Source organism: Girardinichthys multiradiatus, chromosome 20 (assembly GCF_021462225.1).
Source record: "Girardinichthys multiradiatus isolate DD_20200921_A chromosome 20, DD_fGirMul_XY1, whole genome shotgun sequence".
In the NCBI taxonomy this organism is placed as follows: domain Eukaryota; kingdom Metazoa; phylum Chordata; class Actinopteri; order Cyprinodontiformes; family Goodeidae; genus Girardinichthys; species Girardinichthys multiradiatus.
Window position 1 is genome coordinate 12,677,710 of NC_061812.1, and position 27,992 is coordinate 12,705,701.

The 27,992-nt window shown below is 38.0% G+C and overlaps 1 protein-coding gene across 5 annotated transcripts; it reads right to left on the reverse strand.

Moving 5' to 3' along the window:
- Positions 1-165: 165 nt before the first annotated feature.
- cpne1 (copine I) lies at positions 166-27,976 on the reverse strand. Of its 5 annotated transcripts, XM_047346694.1 has the most exons (17): positions 27,860-27,914; positions 24,945-25,007; positions 8,254-8,382; positions 7,980-8,159; positions 7,452-7,526; positions 7,280-7,351; positions 7,032-7,115; positions 6,822-6,911; positions 6,639-6,737; positions 6,469-6,552; positions 6,297-6,356; positions 5,992-6,125; positions 4,948-5,002; positions 4,712-4,766; positions 4,347-4,480; positions 4,028-4,264; positions 166-2,771 (listed from the first exon to the last, which is right to left on the reverse strand). In XM_047346694.1, the coding sequence occupies exons 3-17, from the start codon at positions 8,380-8,382 to the stop codon at positions 2,655-2,657; spliced, it is 1,605 nt and encodes a 534-aa protein (XP_047202650.1). In that variant the 5' UTR covers positions 24,945-25,007; positions 27,860-27,914; the 3' UTR covers positions 166-2,654. The 5 variants fall into 5 exon arrangements, with proteins under 5 accessions (XP_047202650.1, XP_047202649.1, XP_047202648.1 ...); XM_047346693.1 differs by lacking the exon at positions 24,945-25,007 and having other exon boundaries at positions 27,860-27,976; XM_047346692.1 differs by lacking the exons at positions 24,945-25,007; positions 27,860-27,914 and adding an exon at positions 11,495-11,753.
- Between the last annotated feature and the right edge of the window lie 16 nt (positions 27,977-27,992).

Below are 27,992 nucleotides of genomic sequence, written 5' to 3' on the forward strand. Positions count from 1 at the left end.
CTTATGGAAATGATGTATTTGTTATCCCATTTGTCAAGGACACCTTTGCAATATTTTATTATGTGACGTTTTTCAAAACCTGGACTGAATTATAGGTTTCAGAAGTAACAAGGTTTACTGGATTAAGTGAACTCACTTTGGTCAATTAATGCACACATGAAGAAATCTTTGTTTACCAAGGTTGTTTTATTTATTGATTCTAACCAGCAGCATTTGAACTGACATGTTATTTGGTACACTGGTTTAATTATAATGGTTGGTCAGTTTGACACGGGAGTGTTTGGTCAAATGATACTGAAAACAAATTGGAAAAAAACAATAACAGGCTCTAAATGATTAAACAAGATTTATTTTACTTAATGAGAAACCAGCATCGGCATCATCAACAAGATCCCAGTGGAAACATAGATGAGCAGCTTGTATGATCCAACAGACAACCCTTAAACAGAACTCATTTTAAACTGCAATTTGACATGAAAACAAAAACAATTGGACTTGTAGTCCACTCAATTAGAATTTCTTTAAATGGCAGGGAAACATAATCTTAGAGCTAAAACATACATTTTAATTCTGTAGTAGCTTCAGGTTATTTTATTTAAAAAAAAGTAAATTTAGTTTCTGTTTAGTTTGAGAAAACCATGATTCATTTCCCAGACACCATGTGTTTTTCCAAGACCTCTGACAAGGAAATAAACCAAACAGCTTCAATTAACAGGAAACATGATTCTTTGGTTAAATTGGTACATGATGCTGATACAGAAGATGTTAATACTAAAGATAAAGATAACTCCCCGCACTCATCCTCCCAGTTTCTCCCGGATAAAACTGTTGTGTAAAAATAAAAGGCACAATGTAGAAATGATGGCTGAGAATTAAATGATGTAGCTCAGCCCAAAGAGCTGACAATGATCTGTCAGTGTGTGTAACAAGCTATTATTAGCTCTTTTAGCAACTTCCTAAAGTCTTTCAGCAAACACATTTTGTGCAAATGTAACCTTTGTTTAAGCTGTTCCCAGCTATTCTGCACAGTTTAAAAACAATCAAAAAGCAAAGGATAACAAACAAGATACAGCTTTGTATTACAAATGTAAAGAAAGTGAAAATAAGTGGTGATTTAAAGTGGTTACGGGTGATTTAAAGTGAAACAGGTCCCCTCTGTGACTTTCCTTCAACATTCTAAGAAAGGAACATCCTTCCCTTTGACTATCATTGGAAAAAAAAAAGACACAAGCACTAATTAGATGATTATTGTCTGAAATGTTAGCAGCGCTGTACATTAATGATAATGTGTTTTATGGCAACAAATGTGGTTTGACACATTCAGGTCTGTTCAGGTCATTCCAATATAATCAGAGTCATAGCAAGTAAAAAAACTCCACAAACACACACACTGGACTTTTAGACTTTTATATATGTGTGATGCAATGTGACAAGGTGTGGCTTGGGTAACATGACTGCTCAGTCTGAGCAGAATTTGGGTAAAGGTTTTCAGGAATTTTCTCAAAAAAAAAAAAAACATTATTCAGATATTATTCAATTTGATCTAAATTAAATTACATAAAGCACTGATAAAGTATTAAGGCCCATATTACATTTCTGCCAACTGACTTTTATGCTAAAATTTTCAACAGTGCCCTGGACCAAATCACTGGATCACTTTGAAGCTTTGTCAAAGTGCAAACCAACAAAAACAAAAGAAATTCATTCAGAAAAAAATAAAAGTCAAAAGCAACATTTGTAAACCATTTAAAGCCTCTTTGTATTTGTGATGGTGTGAGTTGTAATTTTTACACTGTATTTCAGATATGTAACAAATCTGACCATATGTTTTGGCCCCATTTAAATTAAAAAAAACACACTGAGATGACAATCACGCTTGAGACACTGCAGCTGGACAAGTCAAGCTGAAAGGTTCTGAATGGTCTGGCAACAAGCAAGGTGAAGAATGCTACACAAGGAGCAAAGATGGCAGCTTCAACAAGCCACTATTAGGCTATAGCGGCTGAAAAACGTCCTACAAGCAGCGTGCATTCTAAAATAAGGCAACAATAAAGTTTTGAGTAAGGCTTCAGGTGCAAAGCTATAGCATCTTTCATTCCTGATCTAGTTTTCCAGCATTTTAGGCAAATGCAAAGTGCAAAGTGTTGGCACCTAATCAATAAAGCTAATCAAAGACAACAAACACATAGAGCTGTCTGAAGTGCAAAAGCTCTTGGCAATATTTGGGAATGAAAATACTGGGAGTGGTGAGGTATCTACTCATGCAATTCCACAAATGTCCACTAGAGTGTGATAAAACTAGGTGGCTCAGGGTTTCCCAGATTATACAAAACATGCATAGTTAGTATGGAAGAAGCAAAAATCATAATCTTTGTTATTATTATTTTTAAGTGGAAAGAGAGAAATATGTAAAGAATATAGTCACAAAACTACTTTAAAGGGGATTTAGCATAAAGTATTGTAATACGCTTGCAGCTTAAAGTACAGCTTTGTGATTGGTTGACTTTTAATGCTAACTCTTGATGCTTGGTTGATTGTGTGTTGCATCCTACAAGGGTATTGTGATCTGGAATGAGATGGGAATGGAGTTTTATGTCTAGGTTTGTGGAATGTGTGATTGGGATTTTGAAAGGATGGTTGATCCACGGCGGCGTTTAGGATTTGGGAGCAGCTTGTTGTTTCTGTGGTTCGAGGCCTCTCATTTTGAAGTAAGAAACCAGCTGGTTGGGGACCTCAGCGAGGACAGACTGAGCCAGCGCTGCCATGGGAGCCTGAGCAACAAAAGACATATGTCAATGTATGCGAGGTTGGGTATGTCAGGTTCTTTGGGTTTTTTTTTTTAAATCAAACAAAAACCACCTTCTTTTGGTACATAATTCTACCAGGCCTCACTGAGTTCAGAAACATCTTGTTCTAACTGGCTTCCAAAAAGTCTTTAATGTTTTAAATGTGTACAAAGCACTAAAGAGTCTTTCTAATCTAAATGTTTTTGCAGTAAAGTGATGTCATGAAGGGAAGTAATTTCAACAACATGAAAACCAAATATGACATTTATTCATGATTGCAGGGTTTAAGACTTGATGCAACCACTTGTGCAACAAATTTTTAACTGTGTACAAGTTCCACTGAAAATTAATGAACCATGAGGCTTTTGAGACTCTTAAATGAAAATGAAGATACATTTCAGTAGAAATTCATGAAAGAAGAACTAAGGCAAATTTTTAATAATATTCATTTCTATATTTCATTAAATTAACAGTGTTATTTTTCCACTATTACTACAAGACTTTATTCAATGTAAAGCCTGTCAATGTCAAGGCAGGTTTTCTTAGATTTCTATTAAACTTTTAGTATATTGTGGGAAAGCAGATAGAATAACTTTTTAGCAAACTTTACCCAAGATTCATAAAAAATTGTAGTTCTCAAAAACTTGCACCTCAGTAAATACTAAATCTTCCAAGTTCAGCCGTACTGAGAAAAATTAAAACTAGAGGACGTTTACTTTTATAGTTTGTGTTCAAACCTAGAGACCATGTACGCTAACTGAAAGGATATCGTTTAATAATGTGCTCTATTTTTACTCAGAAGTTAGAATTTCCAAGTTTTAAGTTGAAATTAATGAACAGAACAGTCTGTCCCCGCTCGTCAAATCTTTCACATACTTCTCTAGAGAACATGTAACTAAGAGAGATAGTACAGAGAATGCATTATTAATATACCAGTAGTGGTAATAATGAAAGTTAGCAAATCCTGCTGGTTATCGAACTTGGAACTGCAACCCAGTTAGGTTCTGTTTGATGTCATTAATAGATTTCGGTTCTGACTTCAGAGGAACACCTATTAGCTCATAATAATAATCAACTCCTATATAAAGTGATGTTTGTCATCACGACTTAAATGGAACTGAAAACCTAAAATATTTGATTTTCTATGGTTTCCCCTTAGCTTGAACACAAAGTGTCAACCATTTTGTTTTTTAGGGCAAAATGAAAAAATGGGTGATTATTTCTTATTAAGGGATACTTACATCTTTAAAATTTCTAAATGGGACAAACTGAACGATGTCTCTGGATATGGCCTCTCCCACAGTGGACCTGAGAACGCCATTGTCTCCATCCAGAAGCTCCATGGCCTTAAAATCGGCTGGCCCCACTCCCACAATAATAATCGACAAGGGCAACCGGGATGCCCGGACTATGGCATCCCTGGTCTGGTCCAAGTCAGTGATCTCGCCATCAGTGAGGATCAGGAGAACAAAGTATTGCTGTAGACACAAAACAAGATCAGACTCTTCTAAAGGTTTGTGTATGTCAGATTAGACTTTTGTGTTGTTAGCGGGTCCTCACCAAGGTGGTGGGAGCCTGAGCGGCACCGGAGGCGATAGAAGCAACGTGGTTGATGATGGGAGAGAAGTTTGTGGGTCCAGAAAGTTTGATTTGAGGCAAAGTTGTCCGGTAAGCCTCCACAATCCCCTGAATTCCTGGGAGACACAGAAGCAAAGCAAAGAAGGGACAAATGAAACAATGCAAATATGAAAACTTAGAAAATAACCTGTTAATTAAAATTTCCGCCGACCTCTATTTTGTTTATTTATATTTCTATGACCTTGAAACAAAGACGTATTTGTGACATATATGGTAAGTATGATGAGTATGATTCAGCACCCCACCATAAAATTCCCTTGTATTATGCTGTATCTATGTTTGTTTACCTTGACAAAAGGGGTTACTGGGGTTGAAGTTGAGGGCGAACTCATGATTGGCCGCCTATGAAAACCAACATCAGTTCAATGACCAACACAATAAAACAACAATAAAAATATATCTGATAAGTTAAAAAAATTAAAAGAGAAAAACAAAATATGTGATTTAACTCTTAAAACATTTACAAAGCAATTCATCCTGGATGGACACATATGAACGTGTATTGTTGGTTATAAGAGCTGACCTGAAAGTCTGGAGGCAGTTTGGCTCCAAATCCAAACGCTGGAAAGAGTTTATCCCTGCAAGAAAACACACAACTGCTGTTATAGCCACATACATCAAATTAAAAGAACTAAACTTTACATCAGAAAATGCCAATTACAACAGCAGGCCTCAATGATTTAAGCAGAAATGATAGGAGCTGAACAATGATAGCAAATCTGCAATATGGGGAAGTCAAACAGATTTTACTTCAATTACTGCAGCCAACTGGACTGGAAAGGAGAAATACTATTTCCAAACAGAAGTTTTGTACAAAATGTCCAATTAGGTCGATCAGTGGTTAATATTAAGAAGTTGTAGGACGATGAGCTCAGGATGCAAGGTGTAAGCTTAGTTTAGATTTCAGTTAGATCATCAAGGTCAGCTGGCAACTGTATGTAAAGGACCTTTTATTGAGTTAGTAATTATGCTTTTCAACATGGGTCTCAAAATACCTGCAGTTAAATCCTAAAGTTTAAAGCAGGTTCCCCAACTATTATTTTACCAGTGCTACTAAAAGGAGGTGGTGAATAACTGGTTCTGAGAGTAAGAAGTTACCCAGTTATGTAATGCATAAATTACAGAATCTAAAATATAGTGCATACTGTTTACAGTTTTAGAAGGATGTGCGTGTTAATCTCTGGGAGGGAGGGAGATAAATAAGAATATTATTAAAAGTTTGTTTATTTCAGTAATTTAATTCCAGAAGTGAAAATCTTTATAGATTCATTACACACTGAGTGATATATTTCAACCTTTGATTTCTGTTCATTTTGACGAAAAACCAGAACAGTTCAGTTTCTCATAAAATTATATTTAATAAGAAAATGATGACTGACTGACTGACTTTAATACCAGAATGTCAGCCTACTGAAAAGTATTGCCATGTACTAAACAGTATTTGGCTCCTTTTGGATAAACTCTGTCATCATTGACAAGGACATACATTTACTTAATAATATTCTAATTTGTTAGTTTCCAGTTGTGAGTCGGTATGGGTGTAGTTTGTGGTTTACTGTGTACTAACGTGTCGTAATCCTGGACCACCTGACCCACAGACCACAGAGCAGACAGGTACTGGTTCAGCCCACCTGGACTCATGTAGTGGAGAGAGTTGGGCGAGCGGGGATCACCATTTGAACCGGTGAAGTCGATGCCAACCTAATGTATTCACAAACATAAATTTGTTTCTATAAAAAATTTAATTTTAAGTGGTTAGTTATTCAGAGATTATAAATCTAACCATCTGCGTGTAATTGGAACTGATCAAAATTAACCAAGAAAATGTGTGTGTGTGTGTGTGTGTGCTAGCACAAGTTGATATGGACATACAGTGAAGTTGATCTGGCAGCCGCCCATCACATAGTCCAGGAAGGTGTACTGAGTCAAAAGCTGTAGGTGAACACATGAAACTAAAAGTCAGATGATTCAAAACTTATATAATCACAAATGATCCTATAGTTTTAAACAAAAACCCACAATCATGAGCTCTGGTAGTCCTTACCTTACAGCTCTTCACTGACACAACCCCAGAATTCTTGTAGCTTTTCTTCTTCTTTTTCTCTGGGTGTATGCAGTCAAATTCCACCTAAACGAACGAACAGCACTCAGCCTAATGACCACTGACCAACAAAAACCAATTAACTTCCACATTTTAATTTTACTTGAACTCACTGGTGAGCCACCAGTAGCTTTCAGCAACTCTGAAGCTTTTGTTGTGAAAGAACCAATCAGATCATGAGAGCCGTCACCATCGTGGTCTGAACAATCCACCTGTGAGGAGAAAAAGGGATTTAACAAAACAGATGAAGATCTGATTGGTTGTCATTAATGAAGCTCGATCCTGATTGGTGAAACCTTCAAAGGCTTTTCGAGGTCACAGGAGCAGAAGGTCTGCAGTGGAACGGTGAACGTCTTCCAGCTGGGGTTCAAATTGTTCTTCACCACCTGCACATAAAAACACACATCCCCTCTTTATACCATAGAAGACCATTAACGGGTGGATATATAGGAAATTATTAATTTTGTCTATGAAAGTTTGCACAGATACATTAATAAAATATTTACCTCTGTTCGGTGAACCAGCTGCCATTTCCCATCATCTCCTTGTTTAAAAATCTCCAAGAATGGATCAGACTTCCCAAATGTATCCTGAAGAAAAATTATTTTTCTCAGCAAGTTTTTATGAGGAACAATGAAGCAGTGTTGGATGTGTGAGGAGGCACTAGGTTTGTTATTTGAAGACGGCAAAGCAGAAAAAAGTTGCTCTCGTTCTGATATAATAAAAATGAAGAGAGAGAACTTTCAGCAGTTACCTTTTTATCAAGTTTTTTAGCTTCCACCTCCAACACAATGGCTCTGTTGTCTTTTATCTCCTCTGCATCGACCTGCAGACACAGAGTCACATTAATAAAACATATTGCTTCATTATCACTGAGTCTATCGGCACTATGAGATGCTTAGCTAGATAACATGTAGGCCACATACTGTGATGGTTCCTTTCCCAGCTGGCTTGTCTTTCTTCAGCTGCAGAGGTCTGGTCACAGTTTTGCTGGAAACTATCTGAACACACACACATCCCACATTTACAAAGTTTCTACATATCCAACAGGCCTGTTCAATAGAGCATGATGCTCAGTCGGATCTGAATCAAAATAAATGTTTAATTATTAAGGAATTTACATAACAAATGCACAAAAGCCTGTTATTCTCCACTGTCGGCCCGAACATTCAGCACTGGTCTGATCAAATTCCTTCATTACTGGTTTTCTAAGCAGCCCATTAGAACATCACTCACTGACATTCAATCCACAGCTTTTATGACAACAAAAATCAGGCCTTAAGGGTGGTTTGATTCCCACCGGCCAATAACTGAATGTTGACATAAACAATGATGTAAGGCCATGCATAAAACGTTGACCATTTAAGGATCTCTTGACCCTAAACCTGATGCAATCAAAAGTAAATCAATGTTTCTTCTAATACATTTTAAACCTGGCCATGTATGCCGAGTACCTGTCCCAGTGTCAGCTCCACCCCTCCAAGGTAATCATCATCGGCGAGATCAGAGGTGGAGTTATCAATGTCGTAGATGCCAAATTTCAGGTTCTGAACCGTCTCAAAGTGATAATCCACCCTGAGGCGCTGACTGAAGGATGGACTGGAGGTGTTCTTCAGGCGTTCAGTGCGACCCAGCTGACAAAGAAACAGGAAGAGATGAGTGCAGTGGGTTTAGCTCAAATATTAATTTAATCTGGAAGAAAAACTGTAGCTGGTAAAGAGCTGTTACCTCTGTCCATTTGTCCTCTCCCAATTTTTGGAGCAGTACACAAAGAGGGTCGGACTTTGATCCAACATCTTTATCCAGCAGGTTAGAGCAGGAAACTGTCAGCTCAATTTTAGAGACACAGTCTGCCATCTGAAAAAAGCACATAGGGACATTTTGATTAGCTCCAAAAATAAAATACTCCAGGTTTCATCAGTAATCAGAACCATTAGCAGGTCGGTTCCGATGACTAAAAAATAAATAAATACAGAAAGTTGTTTTTTAAACCCAACGTCAAATGTTCTGCAGCTGCTTATTTGACATGGTGTTATTATGTTTCAAATGATGAATACAAGAAATATGTGGCAGTGAAATTATTCATTTAGTATAATAAAACTTCAAAATAAGCTCTCTTAAATCAGCAATGTGGCTTTAAATCAATGATAGTACACCTCTGCAACAGATGCATGCATACCTTTTTACAAATTATATTCATATCACTTTGAAGGCAACCTAAAACCGTAAACATTACAGATTTAAAAACAAAAAAGTTACTACAGCCAAGGTTCCAACAGTGAAGTACTACCTTAATGCCAACATACAACACTATAAAATACTAAAGAGATACAGTGAGAAATGTGTACACATTTCAGCTCACATGTGTAGTCACATATGGGGTTCCTCAAGGCTTAATTTTCAGGCCACTTTTATTCAACATCTATATGCTCCCCCTCACTGAGATTATGGGGTACTGCAGCATATTTTACCATACATACTGATATAGTTCTGCCATGACCAGTCACCAAATAAGTGTGTCCATAATACCCACAAAGATAATAAAGATGCATTTAAGAGAAAAAAGACATTTAGCTATGCTCCCAACTTCAATTCAACTGACTTCAGACAACATGTGTTGTGAATTGGTGCTATATAAATAAACTGAATTGAATAGATTGGTCAAAATTTCCTCCAGTGCAATGCACAAAAGTAATTACATTGACCTCAAAAATACAAGGTTAAAGCTCATCTCTAAACTAGACATACTGAGGCTAAAGACCACATAGCATGCCAGCAACCTAGGTATTATGGAAACCAGCCTAAATTTTAACATCAACATGAAGTATTACTAAATATGCCTACCACCATGTTAACAACATTGTCAGAATAAAGGGTTTCCTGTCAAATCAGGACACAGAAAAGGTTTTTCTTTTCCGAAGGTTAGATTATTTTAATTTAGAAAAAACAATAAATGAAGCAGCTGCAGGTCTTCCATCCAGAGTCCTGACTAACACTAACCCTTTACCTGTAAAGAGCTCCAATCACACTTTAGACTTCTTGTAAAAACTTTTGAACCGTCTATAAAGCACTAAATAGTCTTGGGCCAAAATACATTTTAAAGTTCCTGGTCAGGTTTGAACAATCTAGACCAGTGGTGTCTAAACCTTTTACCCAACCTGCCAAAATTGCCAAGTTGAAAGTACTCATGGGCCATCATTTACTTTTTTTTCCAATTAAAGACAATTTTATTGTCTTCTTCTCCTTTTACCTGCTCAGCAATAAATTAAACATGCAACATTTTAATAAAACAAAGCAGAAAATAACTAATTATTGTAGGTCAGAAAAAGAGTATCCGCCATTTGCCTCAATTAAAGAAAAGTGTACAGTTTCCTAACCTTTTGGGCGCAGTGCTTTCTATATTGCTGGTCTATGAAATGTTTTAAGTCTATTCCCTGCAACAAAATCAAGAATCTTCCTTGAAAACCCTTGCTGTATTTAGATAAGTTTAAAATATGGGTGTCCCCAAGTCTGTTTGGGTCTAAAACGTTCCTAGATATTTGTGATCCTACTTACTATCATATAAAAATTAAAAAACATACTATGTGTTGTACCTAAATTTTTCAGCTTAAGAACATATATATGTATCACTGATAACCTCGTTCTAAAAAAATACAAAAATGTCCAACAGCTTCAGGTCCATTTACTGGAAGAAGCAGTTCCATTCTTGAGTTGCTGAATAAGTCCTGGATAGAGGGAAGCCCTGATGATTCTTTCTGCAGACCTGATTGTTTGTTGCAGTCTGGACCTGTCCTGTTTTGTGGATGAGCCAAACCACATTAAAATGGACAAAGACAGGTCAGACTGGGTTATGGTAGTGTAGAAGATGACCAGCAGCTCCTGTGGAAGGTTGTACTTCTTGAGTTGCCTTGGAAAGTACAGTCTCTGCCTGGTCTTCTTCCGAATATTGTCTGTGTGTGAGGACCATCTCAGGTTTTGAGAAAGCCTGAGCTGTGCAGAAACTGTTGGCCCCTTTCAATCAGGACTAAAAACATCATTGTTTACTAAAACCTTCTGATAAAATTCAAATAACATTTTAACACTTCAACTGTATAATGTCCAAGCTATGTATTGAATGTGCTTTTTATGTGATGATTATTCCTTTAGTATTTGCCTTAAATATACATTTCTATACATTTTGTTTTTCCTGCAAAGCACTTAGAATTACTTTGTGGCTTTAGTCTTTAGGTTATTTTGTTATTAGACGCAACGTTTTGTCTCCGTTGAAACATGTCAAAGACAAAAGGTTGTGCATCTAACAACAAAATAACCTCAAGACTATATTGTATACAGACACAATGAACTTTATAGGAATATTTCGGGGGGTGAATGGTGTTATACAAATAAACTTGCCTTGCCTATTTTAAAACTTAAACCTCAAGCTTTGTGTTTTATAACCTCATATCTCCACTGATGAGCGAACACATCCACCCAGATGCAACCATTTAGCAATTAATGCAACTCCATCTTTCTCTTTGAAGTCCAACTAACTCCAGTAGCGTTGTACTTCCACTTCTGAACTTGTTCTCTTATTCTATATGCCTTTCACTTTCTAGAAGCGTCCATTTCTGGAAATTACACTAGGTTTCTCTGCTATGAGGGCGAAACCGGTTTTACGAGAACATTAACTGACGATTCGCTTACACAAGGCTCTCAAACCACAGCTGTACAATTATTGATGGACTCTGCGTAGTGTGTTTAAATAAATATAATTTCTACTATCCATCACGGATGCGTATTTGTTACTTTGTAGCCTCTTCCACGCCCTTCTCTCTGCCATCTTTTTGTGAACAGGAATATTTATGCATGGCATGCTAAATAATAATTAGTTATAAAATACTCGTCAGCTATATAGGCAAGAACTATACCTACACTCACCACTCTTTCAGAAACAGAAAACACAAAGTTAAGTCAGCATGTTATCAGTCACCTTTTCACAGCGCTCGTTTCTTCTTCCAGACCACAGGGACAAACACTGAGGCGGATGAGACAGCCACTCCCTCAACACCGGAACAGATACGTTTCTTTAACGTTAGCTTCTGCTGCCGCCTTAAGGCCACAAAACGCTAACTTCCCTATTAGAAGATTTGCCTCCAAAAAAGCCAGCGACAATTTTTATCTCTGTTGCAACTACAAGAGAGAAAAAAAGGCGTCTAGCTGTGCTACCAAATTCCAGCAAGTTTAGCTAACCCGACACAAAAGAACGTCTCTCTGATTGGCCAGTCTAGTGCAAAGCGGTGCTCTGATTGGACAAGCTGTTTGTCGGTTAGGTTACATGATGAGAAGGACACACTTTCACAAAATAAGTGGCGACACAATCTGACAGACACTTCTCAAATAAACCACAGGATCCTTTACTGGCATTGTATATGGCAACAAATTAGAAAACACAGACAAAACATGTACAACAACTAATAAAGCAGAAAGTTAAAATGATCTATGATCTGCGACAGTTTAAACATTTAACATTTTCAATCCTCAGTGATTTTTTCTGTGACAAAACATGCTATAATACATGCCCTTTTTATAACAAGTACCACCTTGCCTGAGTAAATATGTATACCCCCCTAAATGTAAATAACTATCTGAATTATTAAATATTCACTCACTGATATGTTTTTATTGGTTTTGTCTTAATTTTGAAAGCAACACAGAGCTAAAACCAAATTAAAATCCAACATAACCTCAAGGTGCTCCACAAGCAGATTATTGCTATTTTTCCTTGCACCATAAGTCACATGAGCTACATTTTGTTTTACATATTGCTAGGAATAACCTTGCTTATTATAGCTTATAGATGAGCTTTCACACACTCCATAACGATAAAGTATAAATGCTAATCTCATCCCCCTGATGAGGTGTCATTTAAAGGCACCTCACCAATAATGACGTAAATAAATGAACTTTTACACAAAAAAAGACACTTAGTCCAGAGACTAATAGTACAGAAAAAGTATGAACAGGGTGTCAACAAAAAATGTGTCTTAACATAATGTAAAGTAACCTTCCCAAAAGGGTTAAATTATTCATTTTGCTCATTTTCTTTCACTTTGGACGACATATCAGCAATGAGAGACGGACACAAGTGACCCTGTAACATCATCTGCCTGGTCAAACATGAGAAACTTTAACATCCAGCAGACCATCATCACAGTTGTACCTCAATACAATGATGTTGAGAAATTCTGATCATCTAGACACGTACCAAATGATTATAAATTATTAGGTGCGTCATAAATTTACTTTAAATATAAAACTACGAATCTTTGTTTAATAAGAAAAAGTTATGCGTGCCCATTACCCTCTATGAACACCACAATCTACAAACCACTTCCTGTAAACACTTCTGGATGATGCTGACTTGAGTTGCATGTTAACATTTAACAGCTATGGCTCACGATTCCTTTTTTAAACACCATCTGCTGGCAACCCTCTTCACCAATCACAACATGCAGCCTACAAAATATTATCCATAACACATCTTTTCCTAATAACTTCAGTTCAGCTCATTTATATAGTGCCTACACACAAAAAAAGAAAAGTCTCAAGGCACTTTATAAAACTAACAAACCCTTTTTACAAATATACTGTGAATTCAGTGCAATCATATAGACAGATTCAAAGTCAGTAACACACATTCATCATCACTGGCTTTGCAGCAATCCCTCATCCTGTGGTGACAGTGGACCGTTGACTGCATCAAGTTTTTACCACCAGAAGGAAAAGCTCATCTGCTCTTCTTGTTTATACAAAACCCAATTTGATAAAGGCACCATTTACTTGACATGATCATAGTACCATATCGCTAACAACAAGCTATTTCCTGTACAGGCAACCAGTCACCGATTGTCCAAGTATGCTTATGGACATTACATTTAGGGGTCAATTAGACAGATCTTTTGATCGCTCACAGTGTCATTACAACCACAAACTTCAATGTATTTTCCCAGGGCCTAGTGTGAAAGACCAACTAAAGTAGACCATAAAATGAAGTGAAAGGAAAAAGATATGTGATTTCTAACATTTTATTCAAATAAAAACCTGAAATGGGCAGCTTGCATTTTACTCCAATACCCCCAAAAAAAAAAAATCCAGCACAACCAATTGCATTTAGAAGTCCCCTAATTAGTAAGCAGAGTCCCAGTGTGTAATTTAATGCCGTTATAATCCAGGTGTTCTGTGAACACCTCAGAGGTGAGAACATTAGTGAACAAATGGCATCATGAAGACCGAGGAACACACCAGAAAGGTCAGTGGTAGTAATAGATGGTTTATTTTAAGCAGGGCTAGGTTAGAAAACAATATCCCAAGCTTTTAACATCGCACGATGCACTGAATCCATCACCTAAAAAAGGAAAAGTGTGGCACAAATTCAAACAGGTCAAGACATGGCTATCAAGAACTTTGATCAGAGAAGCACTCAGGAGGCCTATGGTAACTCTGGAAAAGCTACAGTGATCCACTGTCAGCAGGACCGCTATTAGTTGTGCAATCCACAAATCTGGCCTTCATGAAAAAGTGGCAAGAAGAAAGCCATTATTGAAAGACAGAGGAAGTTCTGCAGTGTGACACAAGACATGCAGGGGGACACACCAAACATGTGGAACAAGGTGCTTCATTAAGACCAAAATTAAATGACTGATTTTGACCTGCTTCCCAAATGCTGTATGTGGATACAAACTAACATTTCCCATCACCTTAAACAGGCCCACCCTTCTTAAAATATGTAAGTGGCAGTATCATGCTGTTGGGAGGATTTTCTTCAACAGGGACAGGGAAGCTGGTCAGAGTGCATGGGAAGATGGATTGAGCAAAAAACAGGAAAATCTTGGAAGAAAAACTGTTTAAGGCTGGAGAAACCTGAGAGTGGGGTAGAAGCTCACCTTCCTGCAGAACAACAACTAAACTTACCGAGCTACAGAGGGGTTTGGATCAACTATAATAGCCTTGTGTTAGACACTCAGACCTTGGAAATCATTATGCAAGACTTAAAAATTGATGTTCACAGACACTCGCCATCTAAATTGTCTGGATGAACTATTTTGCAAATAAGAGTTTTTCATTTATTGCTTTATTTTTATACAGTTAATTGGAGCAAAAAACGCATACAATTAAATTCTCAATGTCTGTCCTTCATGGGTTTATTTTCAATATCCTAGTGTGCAAATTTGATATTTTGATTTAGTTCTAAAAAGTATTGACCTAAGGAGACTGAATAAGAATGCACGCCACACTTTTTCAGGTTTTTATTTGTAAAAAAAAAAAAAATTAAAACCATGTATTCTTTGCCATTCACTTTACTATTATACCCTGCTTGGTGCCTGCCTATTACATCAAATCCCAACTGTTTTTGGTCGCAGCATAAAATATTGTGGAATATTTCAAGTGTTATAAATACCTTTGCAAGGCATTAAACTTTAAATTCAAAAAGACAAGTTTGCAAGAGCGCTGATGGTCTGTCAAAGTACAAAAATCTGATTTTAGCATGAATTCAAAACTAGAAGCACTATTTAAAAGTGGCCACATGCAAAATGTGTATCCTGGTAGTTATTTATGACTAAAACACTATACTTTTAACCCACAGAAAGTTACTCTTAATTAGGTTTACGTGATGTATTTATCGGCATTACATTTGAAAATAAAAGGACTTTCTTTACCGCTGATGTTTGGGATAGTTTGTTAGTATGTTAAATTTATGTAGCAATTTCTATCACACATTTTGACATCAGCGCTTTTTAAAAGGCGTATTATGATTTCATAATATCATTAATTTCAGGTTTAAGTTTTTATTTGAAGCAACCAGATATGGTGGTGCATTTAGCGCCACCACCTTAGTCACTATATTTGACTATTTCAAATATTAGATATCTGTCGACTGTCAATTTGAACCTACTTATATAAACAGCTGTAAAACCATCAAATGCCGCTGTTAAAAATAATGCTTAAGTAATGCCACATAGTAATGCTGTTATTTAGGTTCTATTTCGACTGACGAGCTACTTTAAGAGAAATATAAACAGACCACCCATTATGTAAATACAACTGTATATAACGGATTTAAATTTTTCTACAAGTATTAAAAGCTATGCTCCCCCTTTAACACATCCAGGGTCCCATCTACATATCATCCTCTGTTGTCCTAGTCAAATGCACCATTTACTGACTGCCACACTATCACGGCACCCACTCACAATATTAAGTTCAAGAGCAACTTTGATGTTCATGAATATTCTTTTGAAAACTGATAATTGATGTTGAGGGTCGTCACGATGTTCAACAATCCATGTGTCCATCACTCACCTGCCAGAAATGCCTTCTGTTAAATCTCAACAGTTGTATGATCAACAGCTTGGTGGTCCCATTAAAAAGAAGTAAAATAAATCCCACTCACCGCTTAGTCACATCCTTTGCTGAATGTCCACCATCTGGATTTACTATATTACACAAAAACTCCCCTCTTTCCACACCAGCAGCAAATAATCATCTTTATACCACATGTTTAATTTCCTTTATTAACAAAGGAGAAAGAAAATAATTTATGCACACACCTTCTAACCCAGGCACACATTTTGTTGAACATGGGTCTTGTACCTGTTTGGGGGTTCACCACTCCCTGAAATCATAAGTCTTCTCCAGACCAAATTGTTTTCAGTAATGGCTTCTAGTAGTCAGAGTTAATATTTCAAAACACGTTTGTCTTTTAAAGATGAAACTACAGCACAGGTTTAACCAAGAAGAGAGCAGCTGAGCCACCACATGCTATTAAACATATTTGAATAATTCTTAAATGCTTTATTTCGGTGTCTCTAATTTGTTTTCTGAAAGGGACAAACTTTATGGAGTACAAAACAAAAACTCAGTGTTTCCAATATTCTAGCATTTGTTTAAATTTTTGGGTTAAACTTACAGACACTTGATGATGCAGTTATTGTCGCCACTACTGAATTTAAATGATCATTTTCAGTCCTCAGCCAGTTTATTAGATACACCTGTTAGCACAAATTATATATTCCTAACATGGAAAGTTTCCAGTTTGGAATATCTCCAAAATCCTCCAGGTTAATGTACCATGGGTGCAGAATAATGCACCATATCGCTCAATCTCAAACTGAATTTTTAAACATGGCAATGAGGTTACTCTATGCCACTAGATTCTAAAGTCAAGAGTTTGAATCAGCTGTGCTGGAGCAGGAACACATCTAAAACATGCAGGACATAGCCCTTGAGGACTTGGAGATGGACAGCTAAGGTCCATCTCAAATAGCCTCCATTGTCACCAGATTTCAATCCTATACACCAGTGGTTCTCAAACGTTTTCTGTTGCACCCCCCTATGAAGACTACAATAATGTCTGCCCCCACTCCCTACAAAACAGCAAAAGTGTAACTTTAATTGAAGATAAAAATGACAACTACTCATCTAAATTGATCAAAAACAAAATGTGGAATCATACATTTTAGAACAGTAACAAAGTTGTGTGCAAAGAAAAAAGTATTTTAGGCAAATAGATGAATTTGTCAATTTGTGCTAATAGTGTCACTCACAATTAGCCTTTTATCCACTGCACACCTTTTAAATACAAGAACTAAAAGGTGCAACCTGCCTGAAGAAAATCAAGTGCAATTATTTGGCAAAAAAATTAAGTCTCCTCAGTCATTTAGGGCTGCAAGTAACAATTATTTTGCCAATCGATTAATCTGTTGACTATTTTTTCGATTAATAATCTGATAGCAAAAGGCGTTTAAAAAGAAATTTGAAACAGGTGAAGCTAAAGCTATGCCACTTTTCTGGATAGATCATATTTACCAGCAAAGATTTTTCATCTTAAATGCAAAATGTATTTAATTTTGTACAATTTTGGCCTAATCACTACTCTGACTGGGTTGTTCTTTTAGCATGTCTTAGTCTGTATTCTACAGTTAAAGATTATTCGATTACTAAATTAGTTGACAATTTCAATAATTGATTAATCCGATTAATTGTTTCTGCCCAACAGTCTTCATTTGTCTTTGATCTGATTGTAACTGACACATTGCTTATTTTTCTTTTTGCCCCTATATTTGTCCATTTTACAGACAGAAGACTTTCTGGATCTGTCCGCGTTTCCCTGCTTGTTTTGTTTGTGTCACACCAAAATTAGTCAGAGTCCTCGGACTTTCACATTAGTTCCGTTCTTGGATTGTCGTTTCTGGACAAGGCTGTTCTCTCGCGTCTCCCCCCCATCATTCCATAACGCCCCCACTAAAGGATGTGCCCCACTGTGTGAGAATGACTGCAATACACCAACTTCAGAATGATGTTGGAGCAGGAGATTTGCATCCTGGATGTGCAGCCAAAGAACCTGCACCAGTTTGTCATGCATTGGTGTTTCCATGTCAATAAGGACAATTTTTCAACACATTGTTGAAGCCATGACATTAAGGATTAAGGCAGTTCTGTAGACAAAAGGTAGTCCAACCCATATTAGTAAGGTACCTAACAAAGTGGCCGGTGAGTGCATAATAATAATTTTAGACCTTCAACTGCACAGGCTGTACTTACATTCACTTGCTGTACTTCCAGATGTCGAATGTAATATAGTATAGATGTAAAGAAAACCAGTTATATATTTATTCACACATGGACAAAATAGAGTGAAAGGACAAGAAGCAGCCATTGGACAATCTTACAGCAGTAAAGTACTAAAGCTTGCATCTAAGGGAGGTGGTGATAGTAATTTGGACCCACATACAGAATGCAAAGTCATAAAAACAAAGGGGTATAAAAATTTTAAATTTCAGTTCAAGTATTTCATGGGCTAAGCTAAATCAAGTGTTCCCTTTATCAGAAGTGAAAAGCAGACAGCTGCAAGAGATCACTGCAGATGAAGAATGTCCCTTTATTAGCCAAAGCAAAGGAGACTCAACATTATGAATGGTTATACGATCATACAAATTTGTTCACACCAACATCAGAAACAAATGTAAGCTTTGAGGTGGAAACAGAATCATAATTAAACGTACAAGCGACATAATGCTAAGAAAGTAAAAACACTACAGACTTCATCTCTGCACTCTACAGTCCAAATACCTAAAAAGCATGTTCTGTGAAGGAGGGTGGGGGTATTCAGGGTAGCATAATTCAAAAACAGCATCATCATAAAACGTGACAGAGAAAAAGAAATAAGCAGCTCCGTTAAATAAAAAGAAAAACATCACTCCACTGTCTTGCCATCCCACATCCTCTATGTGGCAACGCTGACCAATGCATCAGTTTTAATCAGTATGACTTTAATAAACAAGAACAGATGTTCACATGTCACCATAGCAACAGGTCACAGACGTTTGATCGCGGCAAAAAAAGCCTTTTCATATAATTGTATAATTGAAACATGGATTATGAGTTCATCAGCACAGCAGCAGATTTTACCAAAGCAACACAGGATGTAAAGATCTGAATGCAGCAACAATGCTTGTAGATTTTTACCCTATCAACAAAAACAAAAATTTTATCACAGCATCCTACTGTGGTGGTTTTACCGAGCAACAGAGCGTGTGTATTTAAAACCACAGCAGCAGAGCATTATTAAGCACATACAGCAACAATGGTTGAGACTCTTTACAATTGGGTAATCATAGCAAAGAAAGACGGGTGACTGCGGACACAATATGGCAAGAAAAAAAAGCTGTACTCCCAATGAAACGAATATGGAAAGACCAAAATACTGCCAACATTATCATTACAAGTATCATATCCCCAACCATTATTGGTATGTACAAACAAAGTCAGTGGAGCAGCTGCGGAAAAAATAACCAAAAAAACGTGTGGATTTACAATCCTTTCTGGACAGACTGAAAAGGACAGGGCTTACCTGTAGATATCTACACAGAGGGAGGAGTTTTGTTAATGACTAAGTCACTGAACTGAAGGTTTTAACAATGTTCTTGACAGTTGGGTTACTTCAGAATCAGTTATGGTTGTGGTTTAACCAGGATTGTTAATCCAGAAAGAAGTAAAGTCCTATTTACAGTCATTTTAAAGCAGGTTTATTTTAACTTTACGGGCTCCAATAGGTCTGTCATTGAGTTCCATTACTGCAGCAGTGGCCTCATCATGACTCTGGAAAGCCACCATCGCTTCACCATTTGGCATGCCTTTATCATTGAACTGTAAGCAGACTGAGCCCGGCACCACCTGATAACCATAGAAGAAGTCCATAATTTCATCCACAGTTACAGTGAACGGCATGTTCTGAAGCTTCACAACTGTTGGGCCAGCAGCAACACGCTGATTGTTGGGGTTGTTGGATCCTCCAGGAGCCGACTGGTTGCGGAGGGCTTCATTCCCAGGAGTAAACACTTGCTGTCCACCTGCTGCTCCACCGCTTGGAAGTCCCTGGTTGATGTTGTTGGTCCCTCCTCCCCGGTTCTGTCCCCCTCCACCTCCCTTTCTATTGACATTGTCAAAAGGCACTAAGCCTCGCAGTCCATCTTGGCCAAAAGGAGCCCCTCCAGTAGCTCCAGGGCGAAATACAGGTGGTTCCAAGATAGGAGCTCCAGGTATTCCTGGAACCAGAGGAGGAGCAACACCTAGATTCACTTCCCCTAACCCTGCTGCCAAAGGAGGCATGGGAGGAGGGCCTGCCAGCCCATTGCCAGGGGCAGAAAATGGCGTAACAAAGGGGTTATTGTTGAGGTTTCCCATGGTGTTTCTGAGAAAGTTAAATTCCTCACCACTCATGCCTGCAAAGGGATTAATCTGGGGCTGCTGGGGATTAGGCTGTGCTTGCTGGTGCTGGTTTTGGTTCTGATGGTTTTGATTGCGTTGACCTCTCTTGTTTTGGGGTGGAGGATTTCTCTCAATCTCCTTCATTTGTTCAAAGGTCAACAAATGGACAAAGGCATCACGGCCGTTGAGTTTTTGGCGGTGTAGCCTTTCAGTTTTACGAGCATCTTCTTCAGTTCGCAGCTGTAAGATGGCTTGCCCCAAGCCATTGCCACTGCTATCTGTAAGGACATTCAGGGTCTCCTCATAAATTCCTATACCGTCAAAAAAGGCACGGACATCTTTCTTGGAAATGTTGTATGGAATGTTGCTAATGTGGACACAATTCCTTGGTGCTTTCATTCCATCTGGGTTCTTGCCATCATTTTGTGCTGCTTCACGTTTGCGGATTGCATCAATCTTTTCTAGCATTCCTTTGCGGCTGATTGGATGGACCTGGATAAAGCGAGAGCCCATGTATTGCATGTGAGCTCCAAGCCCACTCTTGTAATCCTGTTCTGATTTGAATTCCAGGAAGCCCTCTCCTGTAGCACGCCCATTTGGGCCATAAGAAATGAAGACACTATCTTCTACAATGGCCAAATTGTTGAAGAACTCCTTAATTTGTCTTTTGTTGGCCTCATAAGGAAGACCTTTCAGATAGACACAAAACTCCTGCCTGTGAGGTGATCGCGACCTGTCTCGTTGATCTCTGCCTCCAGTACCAACATTGATGCGGTGGTGCTGCTGATCCTGTGGCTCATTATGTAATTTGCTAATATTATGAGACATATGGCTTATCCTGTTCTCAGTGACACTGACCCACTGATGCTCAGAACCTGGGCTGATCTCAATGAATCTCTGGCCCATCATGCCACCACCTCGCTTCAAAGCTTCAAAACTGTCCTGGGGCAAGAAGAACTTGACGATAGCCCTTCCATTTGGTCGACCTTGCCCATCCCTCTGTAGGCGAACCCCATCAACACCAAGACCCAGAAAGAATTCCCTGATTTGCATCTCTGAGCAGGAGAATGGGAGATTTTGGAGGAGAACGTACAGTTCATTAGGGTTAGATGCTCCTGCCCCAGTGGCAGCAACTGCTGCAGCTTTCATATGAGCTTGAAGGCCAAGAGAGGCCAAAGGAGAAAGAGGGTTGAAAAGCATGGGATTGGGGGTTCCAAGAGGTAGGCCTGAGCCCAGTCCTGAAGGGGGAGGTAGGGAAGGATTGAAGGGAGGTAGAGAGGTCATATGGGGAAGGTGAGACATGGGTGGCACTGGACGACCTTGGGAAAGAGGTGTAACAGAGGGAACAGGCGGAAGGGTAGACACAGGAGGAGGAACTGAAATCGTGGGCATTGGGGGCATGGAAGCCATGTTGGCAAGTGCAGAGATGGGAGGAGGACCAGCATTGAGTGATAGAGCTGTGGAAATAGTGGGAGTGGAACTGTAGTTGTTGGGGAAGCTTGGCACCACATTGGTCATGGTAGCTGGTGCTTTATTAGTTGTTTGCTCTTGAGATGAGCTTACAGCAGCCACTGAGGCTGGAGTGTTGCTGAAACCCTGATTCCCATGGCTACCAGATCTCCCCCCTGATCCGCTCTGCACCGTGGGTATGGAGGCTGCTGGTGCTTGTCGGTTAGCATTTCCTGCAATTGGCGCAGCCATCTCTACTGGCCCTGCTCCAGCTTCAAATCTACGGCGGCTAAGTTCAATCATGTTTTGCATTTCTGTCTTGCTACTAAGTAACAATGACACTTTAGAGCCTTTGATGGACCCGCCTGTACGCATCATCCCTAGTCGAGCATCCTCATCCGTGGCGAACACAATGAAGGCTTCACCGTGTTCCCCACCCACGATGTGCACTCCCCCATCAGGAATGGTGAGGCCGGAGAAGAAGTGTCTGATGTCCATGGTCCCAGCCACTATTGGCAGACCCTGCAGCCTGATGACTACAGCCATATTGACTGTTTAACAACAGCCCTACAACCTGGGGAGAAAGCAACACTACCATCAGATGAAGAGCAGAGAAGTGGTTTCTAAATGTTTTAGACTTCAAATTACGTAGGCAAGTAAAACCAATTAACAACACCTTTTCTAACTTTGTGTTTTGTAGAGAAAAGTTTGGTAGAAAGTTAGAGAAAAAAAGTTTAACAAAGACTAACTAAGCAGCATTATTAGGTTTGGTAAGCTTGTGTCAGAAAAAAAGTCAGATCATAAGGCAAAATGGATTGTTTTGTTTAACCACAATAGAGGCAATGAGCATGAACACAGTGACTCATAAAAAGAAAGCCAATAATCAGTAGGACAAACATTTCAGATTAACAGCCTTGGTCATACTGAGGCTGCACATCAACAAATAAAATCAAACCAACAAATAAAAACCTAAAATATGTCCAAAATGTTGCCATCTGTAAAATTGTTCTTAAAGAATGTTTGGGAGAAGAAATTGGCTAAATAAAAATGTTCTTTTTCCATCTTCAGCAAACAGGTATTAAAGCCATTTCATACTATGCAAATCCTCCCAGAACAATTTGGTTAATAAGTACCTTCTGTTTTATCCAGCAAATGTGGTTAGTTTGTAACAAACCTATAACATACCTGTGTGATCATCCTGAAGCCACATTTTATCTTTCCCTGCTATTTAAATGATAACTAATACCAATACCAGGGTTAAACAAGTACCTTTTTGGACACAATGGAAAAACCTGTATGGGTCATCTAAGAAAGAGAAACTTATTTTCACAGTAAGTTTTTTCTTTTTGAACCACCACTTTATAAAACAGGACCTGGTCACACTTTGCTGAAGAATACAAATTTTTATACCCCATCAAAGACTAGAGTCAAATTGGACTGGGATCAGTTTCTGCTTTTCAACATTAGAGAGCCACCATTGAACTACATAAAGCACTTTTCTGCTCAACTTTCTGCCAATTGTTGTTCTGGACTACCTAAGTAGGGCTGGGCGATCAATCAATAAGAACATTTATGAGTTATTCAAATAGATCTATTGCTAATATCGATATACATTTCCATAGAAATGTTTATCCTTCTGCAAATAATTTGCTGGGACCTTAGTTTTCCTAAAGGCTACTGAAGGCCCCACTCGCTCTTTGGGAAAATGGAGCGTGCAGTCTGTTTCAAGTGAGAGGAAGCATCATGGCGACAGCCCAACAAGGATTTGAGATGTCACACAAACACAAACCTCTGAATCAAGGGTTTTTTGGTGTTAAAAATAATCTCAGCTGTTAGATTATGTAGCAAGATTGCTGTAACATTTATTTCTATCCTGTTGTTTTTTAAAGTATGGTTTAGAGTCTTAAGTCATGGTTCACCACTGTATTATAGAGTTAAACAGTGATTAGGAACCTTAAATACTGCATTAAATGTTGTATATTGAGATATAACCCAAATACATCGAGATATATTTTTAGGTCAAAATCGCCCAGCCCTAGTTTTGAGTCTGAACAAAACGAAAAGCTGCTTCCAAATGAGAAACCCGCTCCAAAACCAGTTTATAGAGAACTATGTTATCTGAAAGGAAGAATGTCATGAATAGACATGCACCAAGAAATCAGCAGGTGACCAAAATCAAACAGTTTTTGCTTGATTTAAAACTTTTAAATCTAATCTTTATCCAATGTGTGAATGCTCCCACACCTATCCACCACCAGGTTGAGAGCACAACGCTCTGTGTGCAACACATTCCTGCAAGAAGAGTCCAAATTAACCATTTTCAGTTTCAGTTAAAAATGAAGTCATAAGAAACATAAAAGATTTAAGTGGCAATTTAAAAGGAAACTGTATTCCCTATGGAGGCATGCTTATGTTCATTCAAGGTGCTACAACTGAATGACTAAACTGTGATGACTGCATTTTGCACACTATTTTGTATTATTGCTGTTTTATTTGGTACTTGACTTTTTCAGGTATGAAAAAGCGCCCTCCGCCACAAGACGTCAATTTGTAAATGCCTTGGAAACGTTTCGTTGAGCTGGCAAAGGTAGAAGATGACCTTGAGCCAACTTCAGCAGATACCAAGAAAGCCAAGTTGCTCGCTCTCATTTTTATTTTTAAGCTTTCAACCTGTCTGTCATGAAATATGCTATATCTGGAAAGGTTGGCAGTCTATTAGGGTCTGTCAGAGTTTAGCTAAGGCTCTCTATAGAACTCGCACAGAAACTGTTGTTTAAAGTTAAGCATGTTAGCCGAGCTGATTGCTAATGTAAGATGCTAAACACACTTTAAAAGGTCAACTTCATAATAATTTTGTCTTTTTGCTTTAAATAGTACAAAAGTCTTTAACAGGGACTCCTCTCACACACATGGCTCTGCTTCTAATATAAAGAATTAACGACAGATAAGGGCAGGCAGGCTAAAAATCTATTTTTAATGCTGATTATTATAGTCCTTTAAAGAGAAGGCAAAGCAAGCTAAAATAGAAATTGGTAGGTCAAAGCTTTACAAACTTCTGACAGGTACATCTCTAGTTCTGACTCCAGTCAAAAAAATGAATTATTTAACTCCCTCTTTCTCAGAGAAACCTGATTTTTACAATGCAATGCAGAGAAATCACCTTAATGTTTGCTCAAGCTTGTCAAATGTGGTGCAAAAATTTAACTCATGCAGTTCAAACTCACCAATGCAACTAAGCAGTGTGTATACTTTCACTGAGTTACAGGATTTCTGCAGGACACTGTAACCTGGTGAAAAGGTCAGAGAAACAAACATTCCTGTTCAAAACATTCTTTATTCAGCAAAATAACATGAAGCACTAAATTAGCTAAAAGGTGAAAGTTGTGTTCAGTTACTTGCAAAATGTATTTAACCTGTGTCAACACCTAACTCTGAATAAGACTCCGGAATGTGAAAAAAATACCAAACTAAAGTATGACTGACTCGAACTCTGTAAAAACAGGCTAAATTTTAGCAAGACTGAACTTTGAGAATCAACTGATGACACCAGACAGCAGATACCTTCCTACCTAAAAGAACTGAAACATACTTGTACAGGATGAAATCATCACAGCTACAAACATAAAATTAACCCAGAAATCCAAAGGACTTAACCCGCCTCTGCCGAAACCACATCACAACACCAAGCAACCCCCCTAGGGTTTACCTTCCAATCAGGTGCTCAGAAAAATCTTACAGATACAAATAATCATACATCTGAGCCAGCAAACAGCATTTCAGCTCCTCCTTGTAAACACCACATCAGAATGGCCATCTTAACCAGCAAACATTATAGTATCAACCAAACATTAACATTATAACGGCAGCAACAGCAGAAACTCAAAAAAATGGAACAGGAGCATAGTCATTATTAACAATTTAGAAAAGATATCTTAAGGACATGATTATCAAGAGCAGCATCATGTCAACCAGAGCAACATTAGCATCATATAAACCATAGCAACGTTCACAACTGATTATCAGCAAAGAACAAATGACAGCAGCTGATGAACAGAAAAAGGTAAACAGCAGAAAAGAGCAGAGCAATTTGTTAGCTAAGACCAATAAAACATGCTGGGCAACAGAAGATGGAGCAAACCTGAGATTGAAAATCCCCTGCATAGTCATTCAAGATGGACAAACCACTGCTCCCTTCAACTCAGCAAAGCTAAAACGGTTGTAAATTTAAAAAAAATGGCTGTAGTGTACTACACAATAACACGAAGTTCAACATCATCATCCCCAGTGAAACAAGTGTTCGACTGCAGATTATACAAAATAAGACAACTGAGATGATGGCCAATTACTTTGATGTTTTAAATTGTACTTTTCATTGAAGTTTTAATAAATACATCTTCACCAATCCTCACACATTGGTATCAATGTGCTAAATGTAGATGCAACATAAAGAGGAGAAAAAGATAACATTACAGCAGAAACCAGGAGAAGAAACCATCCAACCAAAGCTGGACATTCAAGGAACAGGGATGCTAAATGAAGCTCGAAAGATTTAGAAAACCCCTTCCTGCAAAAAGAGGGGAAAAAATGAAGATTTTATTTTTTAAACAGCAATTTCAGAATCATGGAACAAAACCAAAATGACAAAACAACACTACCCAGATCTGTTTTTTGTCAGTTCTAAGCCACGAGAAAGAGCAGTTTAGGAAGGACTTTGTCAGAAAGAACTTATCCCCTCAACTAAATCAAATCCTGAAGACATAAGGTAATTCAAAACCAGTAAGAGACAGACAGGCAACATGGAGACCAAATCTGACAAAAAATAAGACCACATCAAAAGAAATCAGATGCCTTTTCCAACCTTATTACTAATGTTGCAATCACTGAAAAAGTCTGACTGTTAACCCAGCTCCACCGACATCCACATTCTGAACTGTAATCCAGAGTACAGATACAAACAAGCTATTAATTTGAGTAATTGTTGTATTTGTTCATCTTCAGCAATTTAATTCCTCTAGCAAAACTGAAGTCATGCATGTCTTTATACAAATGTTCAAGTTATTAAGCCAATCAGAAGGTGCATTATGTTCTACTACAAGAGTACTTTCAAGCAAACATATTTAATATCAAACGTACCATAAAATAAACAAAAAGAAAAGAGAACGCAGATGGGTTTTTTTTTTCACCTAAAGTGGCATCATACTTAAAATGAATGTGGTAAAAGCGTAATTTTAATGTAAACTAATTCATTGTATTTTGCATAGCATTTGCAAAGTTTTAGGAAAGATTAGACTTATGAAAAGCAGGATATGCACTTTCAGGGCCAACGGTTAAACCACTTAAATAGAGAGAAACAAGCCAGTATGAATGAACTGGGTTTTTCACAGGATTCAGAGGAAATGGAGGGACATCTGCCAGAATCCAAGCGTTTAAAAATGCCTTCAACTATAAACATATGGTTTTAGTATAGTTTAAAAGTTCTGTGTTGTTTTCTTCTGCAAACGTTGATAACAAAGGTATATAATCTAAATGTAAATATAAAAGGTACATATATGACATTAAATAGGTTTCTTTGGAGAATGTATCTCTCTCATTCAAGTCTACTGTATAATTAAGTCAAGATACTCTGTGATGACTTGGTTTAAGCTAGCTATATTCTCACACCCTGAAATATTAAATCAAAATACTTCATGTGAAACAGCACAATTTTGTTTGCGTTTGCAGTTGACTGTAAGTAGCCGTAAACACAATGCATCAAGGTGTAATGACCTAATCTCATGATGAGTTGTACCGTAAAGAAAACAATAGATTTCGGTTAGCTAGCTAAGAGCAAGTAGCAACAAAAAATACGAGCTTTTAAGCAAAACCAAGCAAAATATTTAATAAATGCTGTGTAAACTATACAAAGCTTCGATACAAAGCCTCCTGGCATATTTACTAAAACTCGATATCAACTAACTGATTCACGCTAGCGTGTTTAGTATGTATTAGCATCCATTCAGGCTAAAGTACAATTAGCAGACTTAGTTGTTGGCGAAACAAGCTAATATGCGCATTTTGGAGCCAATAAACGAACAGTACGTGTGGTTTCCAAGCCGCCTGTATAATGCCATTAAGCGGCCTGTCGAATGTGGATTCTTACCGAGGAAATTTGTCAATTAACACACTGACGTTTAAGTCATACACGGGAGTCTTCTTCTCTCTGCGGGAGGTTTCTGCACAAAATGTCGGCACAAACACCGCGATAATAGCAACGATGACGCGAAGGTGTGCAG